General features: G+C 36.9%; 1 protein-coding gene across 9 annotated transcripts in view; it reads left to right on the top strand.

Annotated features, from left to right (window-relative positions):
• cadm4 (cell adhesion molecule 4) overlaps positions 1-14655 on the top strand; it is a 224087-nt gene that overhangs the window by 187433 nt on the left and 21999 nt on the right. For all 9 annotated transcript variants that reach the window (XM_044117997.1, XM_044117995.1, XM_044117999.1 and 6 more), the window contains 2 exons: positions 6399-6560; positions 9125-9215. In XM_044117997.1, the coding sequence (XP_043973932.1) occupies positions 6399-6560; positions 9125-9215 (253 nt within the window). The remainder of the gene's footprint in view (positions 1-6398; positions 6561-9124; positions 9216-14655) is intronic.

The following is a 14655-nucleotide window of genomic DNA, read 5'->3' as shown; positions in this document are numbered from 1 at the left end:
GAGTCATTATCAGTTCATTACCCCATCATGTTGCGTATTAGTAGGAGTATATACAGAGAAAACAGATCATCAGCATCTGCAAATGTTTTCACACATTTTTATTCTTTCTCGAGTACATTCACACTTAAAATCAAAACAAATTTACAATACGGTGAAATATATTCATTTTTGTCTACTAGGATACTCTAAGAATTGATTAAATTGTATTAAATGTTAACTCATGATATGCCGATGAGCCCTGGAGTCTCTAGCTGGTGCACCACATGGAAATCAAATAGGAAAGCATGATTTTTTTATACATTTTTAAGTATTTGCTACAGCTTTTGTGCATCCACAGGTATTCTGCCTTTAATAAAGCTTTCAGAAAGTGAAATGCACCTCAGTGAGTTTCAGATTAAGAGATTGACCCTGGCCACTGCAGGATACTCTTTTTCTTTTTTACCACTAAAATCTTCAGGTTTGCTTTTGCAATATGTTTTGGGTCATTGGCTATCTGTTCTGTGAAGTTTCTTCAAATCCACCTTTTTAAATTTTCCTGGATGTGAATAGATAGTCTATTCTCTGTATATTTATGGTATGTTTTAAAATTCATATGGGCAAGTCTCTTATTTTTATCACATCATCAGTAAACACTGAGCTGTCACACTGCCTTCATTTTGGATGCTTTTGTTCATAAATATTTCAAGCCTACCCAGTCTGTTTTCTGTCTGTTATTTTGGCTACAGTTGATCTTAATTTTCTCTGGCCAGAATAAAAACTATTATGGTAATGAGCCCATTCTTTGTGCAGATGACATTGCCTCGCAAAAGTATTCCTACCCCATGAGCCTTCAAACATTTTGTCATGTCATAACCTCAAAGCCCCACAATGTAGTGTAAAAGTAAAAATGAGCCATAAATGTTAGCAGATTTTAACAAATACAAATCTAAAATGTCTGGCATGTATATGTATTTAGTACTTCTGAGACAATATTTTTTAGCAACAAATTCTGATTAGATTAAAAATACAGCTGCAACTCTTTTGAAAATGACTCCAGCAACAGAAATCTACAGACATAGTTTTCCATCAGTATCAGAGCAAAGAAGCACAATTAATATCCATGGCCCACCTTTCCATTTTGTGTTTGTGAACAAACATTTAAACGATTCCTTTAAATGGTTTAAATATTACTCCTGAATCTTTTCTGGTAGGTAGACATGAGAAGGGATTTTTCTTTATGCATGAGAGCTGTTTTAGCCTTCAATATTGGAAAGATGCACTGGATGTACCTTACCAATGCACCAGGCGTATTTTTGATGTGTTTTTATTTTATTTTCCAAAAAAGTGCTCACTCGTCCTCACCTGAATTTTGCTATTTTTCTGACGGATTTCTTGTGTTTTTGCGATTTCTACGTAGACTTTTTCACTTGCACAAAGAGCTTTTTTTGCCAGAAACACAGTAAAAGCTTCACAATATCGATCCCATTCGAAATCAACTCGAAAGCTTTTAGAGTTGGTGAAAAAAAACAACAAACACTTGACCACCAGACAGATTCTGAGTCAGCTGAGTGTTGAACTAGAGTTCTGAACATTCAACAGCTCTAACTCTTCACTGCTCTCCACTCTTGACTATAAATATCCAAAGATCTCAAACGCTCCTGACTCATATTCAGTTTGCAAATTCACTTGAACTTGGCACAAAAGCCAAATGTTTTCAGCCTGTGCTGTGAATCTTGTGCAGGTTTTCCAGAAAGGTGACTGAGGGAAAATACGTATTTGTTCACAATCAACTTACCTGGTATGATAAAGGTTAAAAAAGTGTCTGGTCTTCAAACAGCCTTCTCTAACACACATCATCATCCCTTTCGTTGGCCACCACTTGCTACCTTTATGCTACAGTTTACAATTCAAATCTCTGATGTTAACCTACAAAGTCTTTAATTGATCGGCTCTCATCTAATTCAAAGCTTTTGCAAAGAAATGCATCACAACTTGGTCACTCCTGAAAGGACTGTCGGCCAGCAGTTCCTACATCCTAGACCTTCTGAGGCCTACCAGTACATGGACATCCCTGTCTATCAACTAGAAACTCTTGAAGGCCCATCTCTTTACAGAGCATCTTCCAACTTCCCCTATGCGTCCTTTCCCCTTCTACTTCCTTAACCCTCCTATTGCTATTTATCTTTGTGCATTTCCCATCTCTGTTTATATTGAACAGTCACCTCTGACAGAACATGACTAGAGGTCTTCATTCTCTAGTCATAAAGACATAACTGCATTGTTATGTCTTCCTTTGTAAGTTGCTTTGGATAAAAGTGACTACTGAATGCATAAACATAAACAAAGATGTCTCTGGAATAATACATAAAAAGTCTGTCTTATTTGCTCATAATCTGACAAGCTTAGTAATACACAAAGGCTCAGATCACTCTTATTTTAGATTTTCAGCTCTCTCGCTTTCTTTCTCTATCTCAGACTCTGAAAGGCAGACGGCTTCATTTATAACCCTCTAACCTTTCGTCCTTTGCTTCTGATAAATTCAAGAGCATTTTATCAGACTGTTACCTTGATCTAAGTCAGTTTCTCTCATTCTTTCTATTTCTTTCTATTAAAGGGGTGCTTGACACAATAACATATCTGAAATCTATCTTCCTGAAACCTTGAGCCTGTTCAGCCAGGAGAAAAAGTCTCTGTCATTAACTCGGCTTATGTGTCTAATGCAAGACGCAATATAAAATTTCTTAAATTCTTGGTTTATTCACTAAACTGCTTCTGACCATGCTACTACAGCTCTCATGAAGGCTTACAGCACAGGAGAGATGCACCAATTATACTTTTAAGCGAAATGCATAGTGGCTTTTGGATTAGTTCAGATTTCTCTCTTAGAACCCAATTATTTATATATATATACATATATATATATGATTTGATTTAAAATATATATCTGATTTGTTTTGGAATTAAAAGTGTTGTTATACCACTACATACCAGTGTTTCATGTCTAAATGATATTCTTTTTTCCATACTGAAGCGTGTTCAGTCTCTTTTTACTAACTAATGTCAAGCTAATGTTTACAAACGCAAATAATTTTCCTTGTTCCGGTATCTTTGTCTATACTTCTCCACACCTGGATAATGATCTAGCTCTATGCTTTTCCTTGCACTGTTTACCAACACTATTGTACAAATAAAACCAAGTTGAAAAAGTATATATCGTCTTTATGCGGCACATGGTACTTCCTGGCCATTTTCATTGTTTTAAAAACACAGAAGAGCACTGTATCACAGAAAATCCTTTTCTTTTTTTTTTTTTTCTAAAATATCAATGAGGAAAAAAGCTCTGATTTACTGTTGAATGTGTTAGACTGTTAAATCTTTTATTAATTTCATTATAACTATACTGTGTGTTTTAATGAGGCTTCCTGTCATGAACGGTCATTAATTATTTAAATTAGGAGCAGAGGCTTCTGACGTGTATAATTACACACACTCCAACGTGCACGAAGTGAAGAGTAGCACTGTAAGCAGCTCTGCACTGAAACAGTAATTTACTATTTCAATAAAACAAAGACAAAATGATTGTGAAACTGACTTTTTAAGCTGCCTGCTACGTTTTTCATAAGAGATTAGGCCCCTTAGCAACTTTAGCACTACTGACTGTAACATTGTGCATTTCTGGATGGTAAATCAAACTTATCCTAACTCAAAAAAGTAGGAGATAATGCATAAAATGGTGGAATAGAGGTTTATTTGTGTATCCTGATAAGTCTTGTAGTTGTTTGCAGCAGTTATTGGTCCGCAAATACAAAAACCTTAACTTGCGGATTCTTACAAAAGTATTCAAACCACTAGAATTTTTTCAAGTTTCAACCACAAGCTAATGTGTTTTATTTGGATTTTAGGTTCTGCAAAAACACAAATTAGGAAAGAATTGTGAATTATATGAACAATTAGTTTTAATAATGAAGTTATAAATCCACAGATTAAGTGGTATTTATATGTGTCCAGCTCCATTATATCTGACATCCCTAATTAATCCTGTGCAATCATTATTCCTCGGAAGCTACATCATTTGTAAATACAGTCCCCAGGGTGTTATTTAATATTATTATAAATTCAGCTGTTTGGTGAAGTCCACAGAGCTTTGTGAGTATAGAACATTAGTGAACAAATAGCATCTTGAAGACCAAGGAACAATGCAAACAGGTCAGGGAGAAAGTTGTGGGGAAAGTAGGGATCGGTTATATAACAATATTCCACAATTTGAACATCTTACAGAGCACTTTTTAATTCAACAGCGTAACTAGAAATACTGGCTGTATACCAAATGTGAAAAGTCATGCAAGGTAAGCATTAATCATAGAAGCAGCTAAAAAGTCTATTGTTGCTCTAGAGGACCTCCAGCTCACATGAAGGAATTTGCAGATCTGGTCTGCATGGAGGATTGAAACGAAGAAAGCCATTGTGGAGAGAAAGCAATAAGAAGTCATGTTTAAACAATCTATAGGGGGATAGTTCTCTGATTATACAGACAAAAAACATTTTGGTTTACAGGCAAAAAATTGTTTTGTTGAAATAATTACTTTTCACAGTGAGAAAACTATCCACATTGTAGAACATGGTGAAGGCTGTGTCATGTTGTGTGAAGAAAGATTTACTCAGCATTGGAAGCTTCTCAGAGATGATGATGGCTTAAAGGAGAGTAATACAAGACAATCCTGGAACTCTGTAAACAATGTTTTAGATCAAAGCATGTTGTTCACATCAAAATGAGATGATTTTTATCTTTTTGTCAAGTCTTGGAAATCCATATTTATATTCAGAAAGAGCTTCAACTGCTCAAGATGTGCGAAGAGCCATGACTTAAAAGGTTTATTCACACAGTATTGACTCTGGCTGAGTGAATAGCCAGAGTCTATTGGCTATCTATAGCCAATAGACTATCAATAGCCACATACATAGCTCATGAGCCATGTACGTGGCTCATGTTTCAGTTCTTATAATTTGCTTACAGTTACAAGTCTTTTCAGGTACAACAGGATGTCATGCCATAGTACTGTTTAATAATCAGCGTTAAACAGCTACAGAAGATGTAATAAGCAGTCTGTCACCCTCAGAACTTCATGTCAGCCATGATCTCATTCCCCTTTGTTGTGTGACACTTTCTCTCTTTGATCCACATTCTCCTTCCTCCCTGTCAGAATACACCTGTTTTATCATTCTGACTATGGTGTCTGTCCTCCCACTTACTTCCTAGACCTTTCTTTTAATCTGATACTTTTCCCTTTTTTTGTTGAACTCTGTTGCTGACAAAGTCGCACCATGTCTTGGCAGAGTTAAAGTTTGCAAAGGCCCTTAAAAGTCATAAAGACAGATGGGAACTCTACTTCTCTTGTCTGATTTTGTGGCTTTATCATTCTGTCTTCTTCTCCCTTCTTTCCTCTGTTCCCGTTTTCTTTCTCTACCTATTTCATCCTTTGGCCTTGAGCTAAACGAACTGTGACACTAAAGGTTAGAAGCAGATCCCCAGCAGATATAGGAGGCACTCTTTAATTAAGACGCTATCTTCCCGCTGCTCCCTCATTTCTGTTCATCAGAACTCGCTGCCGCCATCTCCCAGGCTTCGATTAGGCCAACTTTCGTTTGCTTGCCAGCAATAATTGAAAACTCGGTGTGATAAAAGTAATATTGTATTCTGCCTAAACAAGCACAAACTCCTGGTACGTGACTGTGTCAAGTCCCGTTAGCTCGCCCTGGCTTTTTCTCCTCCCTCCTTGTGCCTCTCCTCCCGGCCCCCTCATCTTGCCTTCCGCTCTTATCGTCCTCTTTCATGTCTGCTTTCCTTCAAACATATAGACACACATACCCACATCAATCATATTTCTATTGCCTCCTTTTCTTTTCGTGTCTCACACTTTTACTGTGATGTCCCACTCCCCCACCCAGTGTCTGCTTCAGTTAAAATCTCAATTGGTTTATGCATATTCCCTCTTTTATCCTTTGCTCCCTCTCCCTTTTTTTCCTCTCCCTTTCTTTTGGTTGCAGACACCCAAAACATTTAGTTGATTTGCTATCTGAATACAAACAGTGCTGCTGCTCATAATTGCCATGAAATGTAGATGCAAATTGCTTTTTCTTCTCTTGCCCCTTTTTCATTCTGCTTTCCACTCATCCACCCCTCTGTGGATGCCTGTTGAAGCACTAAAAAACTCATTCATCTGTTACTAACTTCTACCTCTTTGTTGGCATACTTTCTTCTGTCCCCCCCCTCTGAGGCCCTGGCTAACAATCTCCTCCCCGCTGCCTTCTCCTTTCAATACTGTGATTTCGCTGCTGGGGGTAAAGAGAAAGAACAAATTTGTGTTTTGACTGCTAACTTCCACATTCATCCCCCATCTATTCTCTCGTCCTCTCTATAGGTGTTGTGTCACAGCAGGACAATGGGAAGACATTCAGCGTATCCAGCACCATCCGCATCCCAGTGGAGAGGAAAGACAACGGGGCGGCGCTGAACTGCGAGGCAATCCACCCTGCGCTGAGTGGGCAAAAGAGGATTCGACATTATCGGCTGGACGTGTATTGTAAGTCCTCTCGCCTTATTACGCCGCTTTCTTACAACCTGTCAGGCAAATGAAAAGGCATAATGTACTCTTCTAAATGTTTCAAAACTGCTCATTACTCCATCTGTACTGCTGTCATCTAAATTAATACTTTAATGGTATTCATTATATTGTTTACCCCTGCAAAAATGTAGCAGAGTTAGACTTATTTTTTTAAACAATGAATGATTCATTTTAGACCATATTTTCTGAGGTATGTAGAGCAGCCCAGTGTGAGTCCTGCCCTCGTTAAAGTGCAACGCGTAGAGATCCTGTTGAGCCATAGCCAAGTCAGGGTCCTGGCCTGTGGTTTTAAGAGCTTACCAACATCTACATGAAGAAATGAAAAACTCGGCTAGATTAGTATGTACAATGATCTTAGGACTGCTTAGGGATGGCTTGATCCCAGCAGGCTTATTTGCAGTAAGTAGTAAAAATCTAATGCTGTCTTAAAGGAGGAAGTGCATTAAAATACTTGGAGTACTTTTAATTCCCTAGTTTTGATATTCTCTTAGGGAGCTAAGATAAGATACAAAACCAGGATTCTGTATCACAAATAGTATTAAGGTTTCACAAATCTTAGACTCTTTCAAATAATTTGTAATCTGTGTAAAATAAACCAGTCCAGAATTGAACTCTTCATTTATTGAGGTTTTTATGCTTCACTAATGTTAAGTTGCCCCTAATGCCAAGACTGGATTGAAAAATGTATATTTTTGTGTTTCCATAGTTACAATAGCAGCTCCCATACGGTTTTAATCTCTTTTTTTGTGTAAAATTGCCCTATTCAATTTGATCACCAAATGCATTTTATATTTCTAACTAAAGGTAATTAAATGCAGTCTAGACTCATTAAAAACTGAAGTAGTTCTTTAGTTTAGCACAATCGGGAAGCTGTAAATGCTAATTTAAGAATTATTAGCAACTAACAGTTAATCACTATTATTAGAACAGCAGATTTTTTGCTATAAATTTGAATTCTCTAACTTGGGTTGTGTATCTGGCACATGAGACGAAACCAAACAAAATATTAAGTATCCAACAGAAAATGAGAAGAGACTTCGGCAATGTTTTGGGAAAAGCTAAGAATTACAATTGTGTTGTTTTTAGTTGAGAGAGGTGAGGTGCATATTTGTGTGTCTGATTTATTAGACACTCATGGTTTGTGATCCACAAATTGGTCATAAGAACCTCTTCATGTTGGCTGTATCTTCTGAAAATCCTTACTAACAGAAGTCTGCATTTATGACTTGAAGTTGTTTCATAACAAAATAAATACACTCCCTAGATCTTAGTCTCTCACTGTTATACTGACATCATTACAAATAAGGACACTTTCAAGTTTGCTATATAAAAGAACTTTATGTTCAGTTTGATCTGAAATTTCACATGAGCTCTCATGTTGTCACTAAAATGAGCCTTAGTCCGTGCTTTGTAATTTCTAATGCACTTTGAAACATCTGAAATGTTTTTACTTGGCATAAAATGAAGATTAAGAACACAATTTCCTAATAAAATGTGTCGTGTAGGAAAAGTGGACAACTGAGGAATTATAAGTCATCAGAACTTTGGTTTTTCAGGATAAAAGCAGCAAACTTTCCATTTCTGTAAAAGAAAAATCTGAAACTAGTGTAAGATATACACATCGTATTTCTGTAGTGAAGATTTCTATGCTGTTTGTAACAATGTTTTTTTATATGCTCATTGTTAATATCACAATCTTTTATTAAATGAGTAAAGTAATGTTACTTTCAGTTCAGTTGGATTGCAATTTATTTACATTCTTATTTTCTTTTTGTCTGTTCACCAGACAGCGTCCCCCTAGTTGCACATTTTGTGCACATTAAATCAGGAGAATAGACATTAGCACATTTCCCCTCAATTTGCTGATCGAATTCTACCAGAGCAATATTCTGTTGCATCGTTTGTTTTCCCCTCATATCAGCATGCCTGGCAGTTCAGTGGGACATTTATCCAGCAATATGTCCATAATTTTGCAAAGTCAAACATTCCACAGGCATGCATAAATATTTACTTTTGGCAATATGATTCACACTCAGCAAGTAATTCTGCATCAGCCTTTGAGAACAGTTAATTTGCCACATGTATATGGCTGTTTGTTGATGGATCCGAATGATTAATATTTATCAGGCTCCACATTCTGCATGCTGGTGGCTTCTCCAGTCGCGGAACTGGTAATAATGGCCACTTCGTCTGTGTGGATTTGGCCTCCTGTTGCTGTGTTATTGAAGTAAATGCGGTACAGCAGCTGGTGGAGCGGTAGACTGCTTATGATAACAGGTGTCACAAACCGTAGGATTGTGGTCTCGTTGCCTAGGAAACAGATGTTAAAGATTCTTCTTCCTGCCACTTTATCACTTTTCCCTCAGTCCTCATTTTTGTTCTCGTCTCTCCCTATTTTCCTTTGTCTTTTGTTACTCCTTTTTGTTCCATCTGAACTGTTGCTGTATTACGGTCTGTTTTGTATAGATTTTGCTATCATACCCACATAGTGACATACTCTCACGTTTTATGTTTCTCCACAGTTGCTCCCACAGTGCGGATTGTTTCTCCCACGGGGATTTTGCGTGAGGGCGACTCACTCAGCCTCACCTGCTCTATCACTGGGAATCCTTTGTAAGTGTCTCTGTTTGGATTGAAAGTCATTTTCTAGAAGTATGTTTCTGAGGATATTTGCTTTGATTAACACTTGACGTAACAGGACAAAGTTTGCAACAGTTACTTCAGAAAATTCTTTAAATTTCTTAGACAAAACACAGATATCCTTCACTTCACCTCCTAAATCACATGAAATGGCTACTTTTACAAAGGACAAAATGCAACCTGTGCAAAAAGATTTATTGGAACATGTTTACAAAAGACGCTGTGAGGAGAACACAGGGAAGGTTTGAAGGGATAGTATCAGCGCATAAAAAATTAACAGCATGCAAAAAGCCGGATAAAAACCCTTTTGTGCAGTGAAGTTTTACCTGCTAAAATATGGTATTTCAACTCCTAATCTACCACAAGGCAGCAGAGAAACCCACAGGGGTAAACAGCTTTAATATTGCTGAGAGGTTTACAGTACTTCTCTTACCTTTTTTTTTTATTCTGCACTTTCTGAGTTAAAAACTGAATTTGCAAGCACACGGTTGGTAAATCCTGCACATCAAAATTAGTGCCCTTAAAAACTTACCTCGCAGTTTTCTAGGATTGTGGGACTTCTTAATGGCTGTTAATACACTTTATACCCTGAGTTGGACAATTTTCTGTTATTTGAGCTTTTTGTGACATTTCCACACACAGTCTGGCTCAGGCAGAGAGCTTAAAAGCTTCACACTTCCACCCAAGAAAATACACACATACCAGGCAATCCAGCAAAACAAATGTATCATTTTATTTGATAATTCTTATTTATATCACTGGGATGCTGTATACATTATATAGCCACGTCCACTTAAAACACCATAACTCAGGCAGACGTAATGATTTTACAGATACATAATGTTTAGTGTTTCACATTCATCACCACTATTTGTCTGCATCTAAAGTTGAGAAATGAGATACAATGAAAAAAGGCAGTTGAGAGATAAAGAGAGACACAGGTTAAAGTTTGCGATAACTGATACACTTTAGCTATTCAGCAGAAAGCTAAAGTGTATCAGGAAATCTTCTGTAAACTGGGAGTTTCATACTGAGACCTTGAGAATTTGACAGGTCAGCTGATGGGTTTAATCAAGATGTTTTTCTTCTTGAGTATTTCTTAACTTTGCTTGTTTGCAATGTTGTTGTTTTTCTATAAACAACAGAGATAGTCTACCTCTATATGCTTTTTTTTTTCTCTTAACAGCACACATGTTAATATGTCTTAACTATGAAGACTTAACAATAGATTTCTCTTTTAATAGAGATAGTTCAATATTTTTGAACTGAAATTTAAAAAAAGGTTTAAACCTCAGTATTCTCACAGTAGCTCTGTGTTACTTGTACTTGCATTAGACTGATTTTAATACTGAAGTTAATTATTTTTTCCCAGTGGGAAATAGAGTTGGGAGGTAGTGTCCTACTATTGATCTTACTATGTGAAACACACTGAAAAAGGACTATTTACATTATTTTTGGGTGAAGAACAATCTAAAAAAAACACACAGTGGAAGTAAAAATTGACTCAATCTGTTCACTTTAATGCTGTAATGTTTTCTTTATACTGCTTTATTTTCTTTCTGCCTGATATTTTGATCACAAATGCATCATAAACTTAAGGACTTATTTTGTGCTATTTTGTATTTTGTTTATAGATTATTGTGTTTTGTTTGTCTCCATTGTTTTTATGATTCCCTTTTGTGCTTTAGTCTTTGTTTTGGGGGTTTGTATGCTTCTTTTGTTTATTTAGCCGTTACTTTAATTTTTACAGATCCATGAACTTTCTATTCCCTCTCATTTGTTTTCCCTCAGTTGCCTCAAGCTTCCTCCTCCCTCACAGCTGCTATACATCAGTAATCACTGGCCTGTTTTTATAATTTTTTGTTTGTTTTTTGGGGGGGTTTTGGCAGTAATCGCCTCTCTGGTATACTTGCCCTTCAGTTTTATTCACTTCTTCTCAGATCATCCTTTGCTCTCAATGCCATGCAGTTTGCTTTTCACTGGGTTTCCTTAAATGTTATCCCATCTTTTACCTTAATTAGTTAGCCTTGGGTTGTTTTTCTAGGTTTGTGTGAAAAGTTTTCAAAATCCTTTGTCTATATTGTTAAAATAAGGGTTATTCGTTTTTGTATGTTATGTTAAAAGTCTGCTGTCACAGTAAAGCTGGTATTCACCAAAATGGTACATAGGCTGTGACTGAACTTATGTATCATTTTCTAGTAATACCAAACACTCAAAGTGCTTATATGCTATGATTGTCACTCACCAAGCTGCTCTAACCATATCCACGTTATGTAGAGTAGTAGGCAACTTTGGAGCTTTGCTTGGCAGCACACCGTCATGAGGCAGGGGAAGCTGGAATTGAACCCACAACTTTCTGATTTCATAATAATGATTCCTTTCACTGAGTTACAGCGGCCACATATGTGCTCTGTCACCCGCTGTTACAGATTTTAAAGGTAGAAGCTGTCCTTCTTGTGTCCCTCTGAGTAACTTTAATAGATTCCATGCTGCTTATAAAATATTTCACCAGGATAATAATTATTCTACCCAATTCCTCTGATAATTTAATAATTGTCAGGTTCCTCCAATCTCAAATTACTGGTTAATTATTAATGCTGGACTTCTCTGTTCTTTATTTAAGCTGACTTTTTAAATGAAGACTGGGTACTTCTCCGGTTATTTCTTTCACAGAACTAAGCAGACAAGGACTCTTACAGTGAGGTTTGATTAAACTTTCCTAAGCAAAGGTAAAACTGTTCAAACTGTCATTTATTAGCATGATCAATATGATAAGAAAGTGCCTTTGTAAACAGCAAAGAAAACTAACACTGTCACCAAATTATCCTCTTTGTATTCAGAAGAAGCTTCTTTGGTTTGAGTTCAGTTTTGTAGCGTGAAGGACAATGGGAATTTAAGAGGTTGCTGCAAACTCTTACTATAATTAAGAACTTATTAGTGAGGGTGCGTGACTTGGATGTGTAAAACATGCACAAAATCCGATCAGTCGTTTACACTTTTCAAAGCCAACTTTGAAACAAACCTTTATTTTATTTTTTTTCTCCCCTAGAGGATCCATGGACTCTGTGCACTCTACAGAATGATATTGGGCCATAAGCCATTAAGCCTGCTCCTAGATGGTCCGTCTGTCTGTGGGCATCAGGTCCACTAAAGCTCCCCCAGTAAAGCTCCGTGCAGCCAAAGAGTGAACGCTTGTGTGTGTGTGTGTGTGTGTGTGTGTGTGTGTGTGTGTGTGTGTGTGTGTTCGTGTTTTTGTTTGATGTCTTTAGTGAAATCCAACTGAGAGGACTAGCTGAAAACCGTGTTGGCCCTAGCCTCTTTGAAGCTTTGTAGAGGCTGATTGGGAGCACTGTGTGTATGTATAGATGTGTGTTAGCGTGTGTTTTGGAGATCACTGGGTGGGACTTCAGGCGGCTCTGCACTCTGACCTCGATCTCATGCTTTACACACAAACACCGCACCAAAGCCACCCACATGTTTTCTTCTCTAAGTTTGTTAACCACTTGTTAGGCAATAAGGACCAATTAAATGTCACTACGTTTTGGTGAAAGGTTGCAGTTAGTGTGTCTGGTGTTAAGATGGGGATGTCGCCGAGTCACTTTTCTCGCTTATCTCCTTATTTGTGAATTAGCTTTAAAAGGGATTACAGAGGCCAGGGGTATAAGTGTGTACTTATGAGTTTGAAGCAGAGAGTAAGATTCTGTATTGCAAATTTAGTACGAGAGAGGGCTTGCATGTGAGGGATTGAGCAAGAAGGGGGTTTAATTAGACTTCCTGAAGGATTAGAACCCAGATGAGTCAGGATTGTAATCTGTCCAAAGTGGCGTGAGCCATGACACCCAGCCAGAAACACACGCTGTATTCATCCGGATGTCTCTGTAATCCTCACACCTCCTGTCTGCTCTGTCTGCCTGTCTTTCATGACCAAATCATTTTGTCTGCCTGTTCCTGTCCTTCATTTTCCTCCATATCATCTCCCCTCTCTTTTTCCCTCAGTAATATTACAGTCTTTCCTCCTGCTTTTGTCTTTCTTTACCACCTTGCACACCTGACACCCTTTTTCGCTCTCATCTGCCACTCTCTCCCTCCTGCTACCCGTTTCACACCGTTGCTGCTCTTTGACCATCTACCTCCTCATTATTTTTCAGGATTCGCCCCCCTGTTACCATTGGCTTCTTCTTCAAAATCTCCTCTATTATGTCTTCTCATCTCCCTCACCCTCACCCTCTGGGCCACTTTACCCTTCTTTGCCACCTTTCTTTTTATAGCACCCCTGCCTATCTGTGCTGTAGTCCATTCTTTTAACTTGATTTTCTATTTTTTTATGTATTTTTTTTTTTTTTGCAATACAACACCTAAACTCTGCTCAGCATTGTTTAAATTATTGTGATGTTTAAAATATTCACCCATTTATGAATGTAGAATTTATGCTAAATATATTGGTTTGTGCCATAAGCTAGCTTTGGATTTTGATTGCAAATACTTCTCAGTCTAAATCTTTTATTGATTCAAGAATGTGTCTGTGCTTGGCTTGAATAATATTGCAAATGGAATCAAATCTCTTTAACATGTTAACATAAAGCAATGTGAAACAAATGCGCTAATATATTTAATGCATAGACTGAAGATCTAACTATATCATAACCCTCATTTATTTAAGATTATGAACATTATCCATAAAATATTGTTAAATATTTCATACCAAATAAGTGTTTTAGAGTTAAAACATTTGTGCAAATAACTCAGAAATAATAATAATGTTTTTTGTTGTTTGTTTGTTTACTGTATCCGTTTTTCTAGCACTATATATAATCTGAAATTTTCTGACTGGTGAAGAAATGAGCCATTTATGCCATACTTCAACAGCTAAAGTAATGTGTCTGGAGAATTATTGTGCTTTGGCATTTTCAAACTAACTGTATATTAGCAAAAGCAAGTTAATCTCTGTGTTAGTAGCTCAACCTAAAGATCCAAATATGGACACTAGAGATGAAATGTAAGGTGTTAGTAGGAATTTATGGCCCTTCAGACAACAAAACAAGTTAACATTTGTGCTAGCATGCCTGGTGCATGCATTAGCATTCAGGTAGTAAATCAACATAGTAAAGTTGACATTAACTTTACTTTGTCAAAAATATTATTGAAAAGTTCATGTATTTCAGAAAGATTAAATTCTTAATTTATCAATCCTTTATTTTTGTTCAACTGGAATTATAATTTTCTACTTTCAGCAAATGAAAACATTATTACAGTATTACACCAGACCACTAGGAATTTTAATTCAAAAATGTTTAATATGTGCTTTAATGTAATTTTCAAAAGGCACTTTTATTCTGACAAGTGACTCTGATCAGAATGCATTCTGAGTTGCTGAATATGACTGAACTCTGCATGAATGAAAATTAGTTCCCCG

This window comes from Gambusia affinis, linkage group LG05 (genome assembly GCF_019740435.1).
Source record: "Gambusia affinis linkage group LG05, SWU_Gaff_1.0, whole genome shotgun sequence".
Taxonomy (NCBI): domain Eukaryota; kingdom Metazoa; phylum Chordata; class Actinopteri; order Cyprinodontiformes; family Poeciliidae; genus Gambusia; species Gambusia affinis.
The sequence above is the reverse complement of the archived record's forward strand: the minus strand, read 5'-3'. Positions and strand labels throughout refer to the sequence as shown.